Source organism: Leguminivora glycinivorella, chromosome Z, assembly GCF_023078275.1.
Source record: "Leguminivora glycinivorella isolate SPB_JAAS2020 chromosome Z, LegGlyc_1.1, whole genome shotgun sequence".
Taxonomy (NCBI): Eukaryota; Metazoa; Arthropoda; class Insecta; order Lepidoptera; family Tortricidae; genus Leguminivora; species Leguminivora glycinivorella.
In genome coordinates, this window is record NC_062998.1 from 8,801,172 (window position 1) to 8,813,164 (window position 11,993).

Consider the following 11,993-nt stretch of genomic DNA (forward strand, 5'->3'; position numbering starts at 1 on the left):
GTTGCAGTTCGTTTGTATCGGGCCTTAGATTTTTGAAGTGAAACTTCTAATGCAACTTCCAACTGACAGCGCGTAACACTCAGTCAGTGTTACGTTGCGTGAAACGCCGCTCACTCTGTGTCGTGAGTGTCGTTGCTCTGAACGCGACTCACTCATTCCATTCATTCACTCAGTCAGCGACAGAACAGAATCCCCAGAATGTTATATTTAGATCGAGTGCGAAATGAGTATATGTTTTTTTTTATTAATTTAAAACAAACATTTAAAACAGTAAAAGTATGGACGTAACTAAACGCAAAAACGTGATAGTTACTTGCTTACTTGACAAAATGTTTTTGAGGTTATGTTATTAAGTTTCACTTCTTCCACGCGGAGGGACTCCACGCACTATTTTTTATTTCCTAATAAACCATTTAATTTCTACAAAATCCAGTCCCACTGTATTTATAATAAAGTAACTTAATGTCTAAGTACAACTTTAAAATAACATTGCCCTAGCTCAGTGTCACACTCCTGACCTGATCCTTAATGAGGGCGCCACTGCACAGTCATTAGACTCATTAGGTAATAACAAAGAGGATCGAGTATTATAGAGAGTTACTGTCGAAGTAAAATGTGTAATCACAGTGCATAGACTGCCATCTCTTGACACAGGCTTAAAACTTATGAACCTCAGTTTTGACAATTTGGCCCATATTCTTAGCTTGATATGTTTTAAAATGTCAAATATTAATATTAGCGCCATCTAGCTGAGCGTACCCCAAAGGTGTAATGCCATCTAGGCCAACGTACCTTTTTTCGTATAGTAGTACTGAGGTACCTACGTTTTTTTCTTAGACTTTATCTGTCTATACGGAGTTATATATGTATTTGGTAATAATAAAACATTGAGGTATTATGGAGGTTTCCATTACAGAAGGTTATTTTTTAATTGGAATTACAACAGAAATTATGATTATTATAAAGGTGTTTATTACACAAAGCACCCTTTAGAGATGGAACGCCACATATAATCCCTAAGAGAGAGAACAATGTGTTTATAGGACCCACGATATTCCTTCGTAGGTAATAAAAACTAAGTTCCTTATTTACTGCTAGCTAGTGTGTCATTTCATTACAAATAACTCGTTTTATTATCTTCGGGGCGATTACGTGGTAAATAAGCTTGTCGCCACAGAAATGTATGTCAGAACTCTTTTTATTTAGGAAGTAAATAATATTAAGGCTCCTGTGACCTATAAGTGTGCGTAACCAAGAACGATTTAATACTGGACTGACAAAGCCTATTTATACAAAAAAGCGTACCCTTGAAATGTATGGGCCTTTTAGGCTTAAAACTAGAATGCGCTGTTTGCAGCCTGGAAGTGGCCAAAATTTTATTTTCGTCAAATATTTTTGCGTGTTTTTATTTTTTAAAGGAACAAATTACATATTTCTTTACTTTAAAATCATGATATTACGTCAATATCAATACTCAATACCCATTTTGAAAAAAAATAAATTTGTAGGCATCATCAGTGTAGTTATGATAGTACTTAATAGGTGGCGCTAAAAATTGAGGTACGATTCTTAGTATGAAGTACCGATGTGAATGAATCCTACATAAATAATCCTTGGCGTAACTTACCACATATCTACGCATTTCGAACTTGGGAACAGTGCGAGCAAGATGTTTATATTAAAGTAACTTATGGCACAACATTAGCGACTATGCCCGAGTCAAGCTCTTAAGCCTCCGCCACACATGAGCGTTTTGAGAGCGTGGCGTGAGCGGGGCGCGACGCTGGCGGTACGCTCTCATCGCGCCCCGCTCACGCCACTGTGTGGCGGAGGCTTTACTTTCATGTCCTTTCATTTTGAGGTAACCTACTTACTTTATGTCTAGATATTCATCAATTATAAATAATAAGAACGACATAAGAAATACGAACTAGACAAATTATAACTCACTCATGTATTCCCAAAGGGGTAGACATAGCACAAGAAACTGCTCAAGTTTTAGTGCCAACCTTAGCAATGAAGGGGTTGAATGAAAACAAAACCTAGGAGACCTTACTGTACCTAATTAATATATACTGTGCAAAGACAAGCTAAAGCTAAATTTTGAATCCACAGAGGGTTACTGACGGCCTAGCCGAAATGGCATTCGTAGACGCTAGACACCGATCGAAACGCTGTTTGTCTCTGTCGCGCCAATACGGAAGAGTGGTAGAGAGAGCTACCACAACGATATTATAGTAAGGGTTTGTGCATTTAGCTATGTACCCTGGGACGAAGGTTGTAAAATGAGATGTCTGCAGCGACAATGGCTGAATGGGGGACTATTACGCCGTGGCTTGCGTGGGCGACGGTCGCGCGATGGTAGCGCGACGGCGATGCGACGCATACGAAATCAAACCTTATCGATATGGAAGTATGAGACGCGACGGCGACGGTCTCGCGACCGTCGCCCACGCAAGACACGGCGTTACTGACAGGCTGCGAATCAGTCGGGTAAGCTTTGTTCTACGACATAGGTTTTACTCGATTGGTTATACACGGTGAAAGAAAAAAGACCGTTCAAACTTTGCATAGTGACTTTTGAGGCCATAATGAACAATATTTAGTATGGGGCCAATGCTGAAATCGCAAAAAAAATTTGGCGGTTTCATACATTTCGTCTGTCATGATGCCGCTCATTTCTTTGGAATAGCCAATTATTTTTTTCGCGATTTCAGCATTGGTCCCATAGTAATAGTATATTTCCCCTCACTAGCTCGGAAACACGTGTTTTGTCCTTTAATACCAGCGGGTAAAAACGCAGTTTATCCACTAGTGGGTAAAGTAATTTGATCTTGAATAAAGTAAAATTAACTGTTTTAAAATTGATAAACGTAGGTGAATCTAGTAATAAAGATGATTTTCCTCCTGTGGAACTACTGGAAGCAGTGATAAACGCATTTTTTGCGTTGTAGTTTCCTCGCTATAGTGAGGGGAAAAGTTTTGTGTTATAGTTCGTCCGGCAGTGTAAGAGCCAAAAGCCATAAAGATAAGCTAATTATTCATCTATTGTTAACCATTGTATGCCATTGTAACAAGTTTTATGGCTTTTAGCTCTTAAACCGTCGGACAGACTATACACACGGGTGCAAATGTATTTTACTTCTCGTGTGTTAAAAAACTCACAAGTTCAGGATTCTATTCTCGAACCACTTGCTTCGCTCGTGGTTCAACTATAGAATCCTGTCACTTGCTCGTTTTTCAATTCCACAAAATAACTATTGTGCAACAAGGGAGGTAAGGGGGATTTTGTCGACGAGTGTAATAACTCGCGACAGCCGCAGGCTGGAGAGAGTTATAGACACGAGTTTACAAATTCCTTACCTCCTGAGTTACACACAATATTTTTCATCACATTTGAGAGGAAAACACAGAAAAAAAATCATAAGGCAAAACTTTTAGTGAATGGCGGTGTTTTACTGCCCGTTGCTATGGCAACGCGGTCAAGCACAAATCGAAATGGCCGTCACAATTTTCTGCCAGATTGCAAATTATAACGATTTATCTACGTGAAATTTACAAAATAATGTAAAACACACTGAAATAATTGTATATAAATAAAATGCATTTTTCATACCGTATAAATTTTTTTATAGCTTAATAGTCAAATTTTAGTTGTGCAAAAAAAATCCTTGGCTGATTGAAACACCCTTTGCCTGAAGTATTGTACGGATGGTATTAATTTTTAAAACTAAATCCATTATTCCCTTGGGAATAAAATAGTACATTATTCTTCAGTACACGTGGACGCAATGAGACCTTTAAACATCAAATGTGATGAAAAAGTTGTTCTTTATGACGTCAAAACTCACTATGCAAAGCTTGAACGATCCTTTTTCTTTCATCCTGTAGACAGTTGAAACAGTGAGTTAGAACGTGCTATACTTTCAGCGATTTATTTAAAATGAATAATTAATTATGATTTCAGAACTTATGTGCGAAATGTCATTTGATATTTTGCCAGTCGCTTTTCGGTGAAGGAAAACATCGTGAGGGAACCGGACTAATTCCAATACGGCCTAGTTACCACCCTTCGGGTTGGAAGGTCAGATATGGCAGTCGCTTTCGTAAAACTAGTGTCTACGCCAAATCCTGGGATTAGCTGTCAAAGCGGACCCCAGGTTCCCATGAGCCGTGGCAAATGCTGGGATAACGCAAGGAGGAGGATGAAAATTATGATTAGTATCCTTGACAATTAAATGACAACCCGCGTCTACTTGTTATAGTTTTTTTCTACTCCCGAACTGTTATTCGTCATTTACTATAAGTAGATTTAAAATCCGACGTAAAAGTCTATTCCCCAAAAACCAGTGTCCGCCGGCTTTTCGCGCATGCGCGCAGTAACGAAAAAATTGAAAACGCATTGTTTGGCTCTGTAACCATGGCAACGCATTGTTATAACGATACTGCGCTGACAGTGCAAACCTCTGCGTCAAAATATAGGAAACTGTGTGAATTTCACGAATGTTATTCAAAAAAACTATTAAAAACTAAGTGCATGATGGTCATAGAATAGTACCTCATATCATCATATCAGCCTTTTATCGCCCACTGCTGAGCATAGGCCTCTCTTCTAGTACGCCACTTCTCCCGGTCCTGGGCTAATCTCATCCAGTTGTAACCCGCAGTTTTTCGGATGTCGTCGACCCAACGGGCCAACGGATGCCAGGCACTTCTTACATTTGTTAGCGGCCACCATTCCGTTAACATTTTGGTCCACCTGCCATCAGTCTGCCAAGCAACATGTCCCGCCCAACTCCATTTTAGTTTAGTAATAACGAAACCTACGTCTTGCACCTTAGTGCGACGACGGATTTCGGTATTCCTTACTCGATCTTGCATCTTAATACCGAGCATGGCTCTCTGTGCTACTCGTATCATATGCACAGCCTTCTTAGTGAGCGTCCATGTCTCGGCACCGTAGGTCATGGTGGGCAGGACACATTGATTAAAGAGGCGAGTTTTCAATCACTGTGGAATGTCAGCGGGTTTGAAGATATCCGCAAGTTTATTGAATGCCGCCCAACCGAGCTGGAATAGTACACTACGATACAAGTGCGTAAAAAAGGAAGTTCGAAACGAGTGGCGATAAATTAAAACACGACCGATGGGAGTGTTTTAAATCGATACGAGTTACAAATTTCCTTTTCGCACGTGTATCGTATGACGTTTTTCAGTACAGATAGCACTCCGAAGTTTCGCCCTGGCATAATATAATGAACCACTTCTCGCACTAGTGCGTAAAAAAAACATCATCTGTACTGAAAAAATAAATAGTTTTTATCATATATAGCCTGACAAGATTTTATTTGACCCTGAAAGAGTGTCGCTACAAACCGCTTTCATATGGCAATAATGTCCAGCCGGCGTATCATGCATATAAATGGCATCTGTCAATGACATACTAAAGACGTCATATATAATGGGGACAGCGTATACTGGTTTCGCGTTAATATTTGTAGAGAATGAAAACATGGTTTTAGAGAATCCAAGTTTAATAAGCAAGGTTTAAATACTCGCTACTTGTCTCCGCACAGCCTAAAATCCATAAATCTTGTGCCTTTATCGAAGTCGTCGATTCTTTTTGCGTGGGACCTTGTTTTATACTGGTATCAATGATGTGGCCTCCTTATTTCTATAAATATTTTTCACGGCAGAGCTACAGACACCTTAAATAAGAACAAAAACAGGAGAACCGCACTATAAATTGTCAGTACCAGACATGTCAACAACCGATTTCGGAACATTGTTATCGAAATACTGTGAAATCTTTCATCCTCTTTTGTTGTTAGTAATTTATCACGTTAAGTATAACTATTTTCACTTTTTTAATATTATTTTGGGCATATTTGCGATGAAACCTTTAGAAAATGTATAATATTTACTTCTCGTTTACATCACTGACGTTCGATGACTTTCGACGACGGGTGTCAAAGTAATCCTTGCCAGTAAAAGAAATTAGTTCAACTGAAAATCCGCAACGTGGCGAGGGTCAAATAAAAACTTGTCAGGCTATAAAAAGCAGAAAGGTGAAACACTAAAAACTAAACAAAATTTAAAATTCTTATCTTATTTTCTTCATTTAATTATGCGAATCGTATTTCTATTGAATCTCTGTTATTCTGAGAATATTTGTGTTCTCAATATTTCTTTAACATTTGAACCTTAAACTTCCCGGGAGCTTGAATTCTTGAATCTAACTGAAGTGTGATTTCAACCTCTCTAGTATACCGAAAAATCATCTAATTAAAGCCTTTTATGGGAGGCAATAAAATATCAAATATTTTGAAAAATGCGTAATTTAAATAATGTATGTCGATCTTTTCCACGGAGTATAGCAATAGTTATGAGAGCCTTCTATTTTATAATAAACTAGCATTTGCCCGCGGCTTCGCTCGCGTTAAATTCGAAAATTGAGGAATGCTCCATACAAACGTCCACCCCCCAATTTAGGGAAGTAAGGGGTTAGAAAAAAGCAGCCTATGTCACTCTCCATCCCTTTAACTATCTCCACTTAAAAAATCACGTCAATTCGTCGCTCCGTTTTGCCGTGAAAGACGGACAAACAAACAGACACACACACACTTTCCCATTTATAATATTAGTATGGATTATTTTGTACAAATATCTGTATCTTTCAGTATATATAGTGAAAATAATACAAACTGCTCTGATAAAATGGCGCCCGAACAGGGAGTAGCGACAATAAAAAATACGAAAATAATCGTAGCGACACGCTACAGTATATGGTATACAGGATGACATAAGGTTATTTAGAGCTTTAAATTTGTGGTTCTTAAGGCCGTGGCCGTTCAATTTATAGAACGTAAAGGAAAAAAATTAAAAAATACCAATATCTTGAAAAATATGTTATTTTCCTCAAGGTCAAATTAAATTCGCTTAGGGCCACTTACACCACCCACTTAACTCAAGATTAGTGGGCAATCAACTGTCAAATTCCCCTCCATTTTTGGTGGTGCATGTTGGTCAAAATTTTTGTAATAAAAAACTCAACTTTAACTTTCACTGCATCATTTATTTCATAATAAAAGTAAAAAATACATTCAATCCGCCTACATATTTTTCCCCATTTTCTTTTCTTCTGTCCTCTATTGTTTTTCAACCATAAACCAGTTATAGACTTTTTACTTAAAAAGTTTCACACACAAAAAGTTTTAATACAAATTAAACTTGTGTTCTGTTCTGAACATATTGGGGGCCAGGCCAAGCAATAACAAATATGTACAACGTTAAAAAACGAACTAAACTTGAAAGCTAATTCTGTCAATTAACATAAATTAAACAAAACACTTATCTACTTCACTATAGTCAATCGGTAAGGGACATATTTTAGTGACACTCATCTTTACAATAAAACCCTTTGTATTTTTTACATGCAAGGCTCGGACCTTACCATCCTTACCGGGTTGAACATCCACAATCCGACCTACTGGCCAACACAACGGAGAGATATTATCTTCCCTCAACAAAACTAAAGATCCTATTTCTAAGTTAGGAGTCCATTTGAAATGGACGAGTCATATTAACACGATCAAGAGGCAGAGAACCCATTAATTGAGAAGCATGTTTCGCCTTAATTCTAAAGCATTTTATACATTTATACAGAACATATTTGAGTTCCCTATTTGCATTCATAATCCAATATTTTTCATTAAGGGTACTCAACAACAAAGTGGTACTAGCATGTTTCAATCTTAAGTGCTCATTATGAATAATAATTTTAGTTACATGAGAACCTTTCGGCAATACAATCGGATGTTTTTGGTCATAGGATAATCCTGTATTTTCTAATCTACCACCTACACGTAATAACCCTTCAGAATCAAGAAAGGGATGCAAACTATTCAAGCTAGATCTCAATGGCAAGTTGTTATTTAAGTTATCAATATCATTACTGAAAAACTTTCTTTGTTCACATTTAATTATTTATTATATGCAAAGCACAATCTAGTTCTCGAGGAGATAAAAATCCTTGACGTTTGTTAGTATTTACCTTTTTACAATTAAATACAAATCTAAGAAGAAATGCTACAATCCTTGTTAATTTGTTAATACTTGAATGTTTCTGTATCAGATCATCAATAGAATTCGAGCTTACATCAACACACGTACTACAACATTTAGTTGTAGGCCTTAACTCTGGCATGTCAGAAGATTTGAAAACATCATCTTCTACAGTCTTGTGATGGAAAGTAGGGTCAGACAAAAACTTAGGCCCATGCCACCATAAGCTACATTTTTCCAATATTTGGGGCTCTACACCACGAGATAACATATCCGCGGCATTGTCCTGAGTATTTACATAATGCCATTCAAAGCCGGAGGATAACTTTTGAATCTTGTCAACTCTGTTACCTACATACACGTTAAGCCTTACTGGAAGTGTTTTTAACCATGCCAACAAAATCATAGAATCACTGTAAAGATGCACATTTACCGAGTATTTCAAAGACAGAGCGGAATACACCTTCCGAGCTAGAATCGCAAGTAAGAGCGCGCCATTCAGTTCCAATTTTGGGACAGTTAATTGTAATTTATCCTTAGGATTGATTCGGGACTTTGAACATAAAAGGTTCACCGAAACCCTGTCATCAGTATCAATTACACGTAAGTACAAACAACATCCATGAGCAGCATTGGAAGCATCCGAAAATCCCACTAACTCCAACGATATCGCTCCGTGAACATTGATATTCCTGCCAATAGAAATATCAGACATCTGAACTAAACTATAGGCAAAGTCAACCCATTTTTTATTTAGATCCTGAGGTAGAAAATCATCCCATTTTAACGATTCGAACCAAACCTGCTGCATCAAAATCTTTGCCTGCACTAACACAGGGCCACACAATCCTAACGGATCAAAAAATTTGCTTATGAAACTAAGCATTTGACGTTTCGTATACTTTTCTTGAACCTCCTTAACAGGGCACTGCATGTGAAGAGTATCAGTAATAACATCATATGTCAGTCCAAGAGTTTTGACATATTCATTATTTTTGTCAAAGCTCCTACTGTCGAGCTGCTGCAGCTCGACTGGAATGTCGCTCAATATTTCCCTATTATTAGAGCACCATTTGTGGAGAGACAAACTACCCAACCTCATGATATCAATCAACTCCTTTTTCATCTGACAAAGCTCATCAAAATCATTTGAACCACACTGAATGTCATCCACATAGCAAGTATGCTTCAACACAAACGAAGCCAAAGGATATTGGCCCTCGTATCTTTGAGCTAGCTCTAACAAACACCTACATGCCAAAAAGGCAGAATTTTTTAACCCATAGGTTACTGTCTGCAACTGCACACATTTGACTGACTCGTCAGGAGAATCACGCCACAGAATATTTTGCAAACAACGATATTTATCCTCAATCAAGATTTGCCGATACATAGCCTTTATATCACACAATAATACATATTTGAAAGTTCTGAATAAAATCAGAATTTCAAAGAGATCCTTTTGAACCACGGGACCATTTATTAAAATATCATTCAAACATATACCATTCTTTGTGACAGCACCAGCATCAAAGACAGCCCGAACAGGTGTTGTTTTACTGGCACTAATTACAGGGTGGTGGGGCAAAAACATGACATTTCCCGCATTAAGGTCATAATTAGACATGTCAAAATATTTGGCATGACCTTGATGTATATAATCATGTATAAATTTTTTATACTTTTGACTCAGATCAACATCTCGCGCAAACCGCTTTTCTAAATTGTAAAGTCGTTGCAAAGCGCTACTAAAAGAATCGCCTAACTCCAATTTATCCATATCAACCTTCACCGGCAAGGCTACAGTAAACTTGTCATTTTCCAACTTAACAGACTCCTGAAAAATCTGTTCAGCCTGCTCGGCCTCAGTACCAGTCTCTTTGATGATATTAGGTACCTTCTCACAATCCCAAAATTTCGACATTATATCTGCAATATCTTCGGAAGCCTCACAATTCCTTGACAGGGAGGAAACTTCAGTTTGTTTAAAACAAGGAAAGGGAGCTTGTAAATCATCTTCTACAACATTATTACAAGTAAATGCCTTACCTTTGGAAGCAACACAAAAGTTACTTATAGACTTCTTGCCAGCAGGGAAGGGCAGCCTCCCGCCTACAATATGACCGAATCTCGTCTTCACCAAGTAAGGACCCACAGGTGTCAGCTGCCTGCAGACATACTGGAACGCCTGGAAAAAGACATCGGCCCCTAATAATAACGAATTCTCACTCGATTCGTTAAACTTCTCATCAGCCAATTCGGCATAAGATGGCATATTAAATTGAGAAGTATCAAATGACTGCTGTGGAAGGGCACGAGTAACCCTTTTTGTTACACAGCATGACACTTCAACCTTAAAATCACCTACAGTCGAATAAACAACTAAATCCGCCATCTTTGCAATTTCATTATCCTTATCACACACACCAGTTACTACCTCATCAGATCTGTATGCCGAAACACCTACCTCATTTATCAGTTCCTCACTAACAAAATGCACCTGTGAGCATGAGTCTAGCAAGGCCCTAGCATGAACAAAAGTGCCATCCTTTTTCTTTAGTTTAACAATTATGGATGGAAGCAATATACTGACCTTCTGCGGCCTAGCAGAAAAGCTCACAGTTTTAGATGAGTGGGTAGGCAAGCAATGATCATCAGTATTGGAATTGTCACTCACCTTCTGAGAGGCTTCATCAGCTAAGGAGACATTAGTTACTTTTCCTGTATTTGGAGAATGTAATAATGTATTGTGCAATTCATGACATGTGGCACATTTCAACTTCAGTAGACATCTACCCTGATGACTATTGAGACATAACTTACATAATTCATTGGCCTCAACAATCTCGCATCGCTCCTGGTAAGGAAGCAACTTGAACTTGGGACATTCATATATTTTATGAGAATTCTGGCAATACTTACAAGAAACTCCCATAGTGGCCGCGGCACTCACAGTAGACTTTACTGTCTTCTTGGGCTCCTCCGTACTGGTAGCTTCCAAGGCAATCGCTCTCTTTTCTAGGAAAGTAAGGAATTCACACAATTTAGGAACCTCTTTCACATCACGTTCAAGATGAAATCCACGGTATGTATAGGAATCAATCTTCTTAGCTAAAATATTAACCAATATAGTATCCCAGAACTCAACTTTCTAATTTAAGTTTTTCAAAGCTGCAAGATGCATATTTACAGTTGACACTACAGACCGCAGGGCAGAAGCTGTACACTTTGTCAAAACTGGCATGTCAAGAATGCTATTTACATGAAAATTTACAATTTTAGGTATGTTATTGTACCTATCATCAAGGAGCTTTAGAGCTACTTCATAATTTTCATCATTTAACATCAAGTTTTTTATCAAGTCCAAGGCTTCCCCTGCTAGAAAGGACCGCAAATAATACAATTTTTCGCAGGTGCTTAACTTCGCATCCTTATGAATGACAGCTCTGAACATATTTACAAATGGATGGTAATCCATAATGGATACACCATCGAAGGTTTTTATATTAATACAGGGAAGTTTTTTAAACTTACTTGTTTCCAGCTCGGAGGATGGAGTCGCCTGTGCTGCCGGCGATACTTGTTTTAAACGAGTCTCGATTAGTGCAAGACACAAATCCCGCTTGGTCTCGTAGGATTCATATGATTCGTCATCCTCCGGCTCTAACGCCAGGATGGCCCTATTGCACAACTCATAATCATTAAAAGATTTTATCAACCTGTCTTTTTTCTGCAAAATCAATTCGATAGAAGCAGTTTTAAAATCCTCTGACATACAGAAAGTTCCGATGCGCGTTATCGCGCCTTTATGGTAGCCCCGATTGGCCTTCAACTGACTCAATTCAGACGACATATTGTACAATTTACACTAAATGTTTACATAAGTCACTAACATAACTGCACAATTGTATTACGATAAATTAATACAA

At 38.0% G+C, this 11,993-nt stretch overlaps 1 protein-coding gene across 1 annotated transcript; it reads right to left on the minus strand.

Annotated features, from left to right (window-relative positions):
* Nucleotides 1-9,782: 9,782 nt before the first annotated feature.
* On the minus strand, nucleotides 9,783-11,993 carry LOC125240845. The gene is made up of 3 exons (XM_048148984.1): nucleotides 11,599-11,993; nucleotides 10,987-11,082; nucleotides 9,783-10,252 (listed from the first exon to the last, which is right to left on the minus strand). The coding sequence occupies exons 1-3, from the start codon at nucleotides 11,915-11,917 to the stop codon at nucleotides 10,134-10,136; spliced, it is 534 nt and encodes a 177-aa protein (XP_048004941.1). The 5' UTR covers nucleotides 11,918-11,993; the 3' UTR covers nucleotides 9,783-10,133.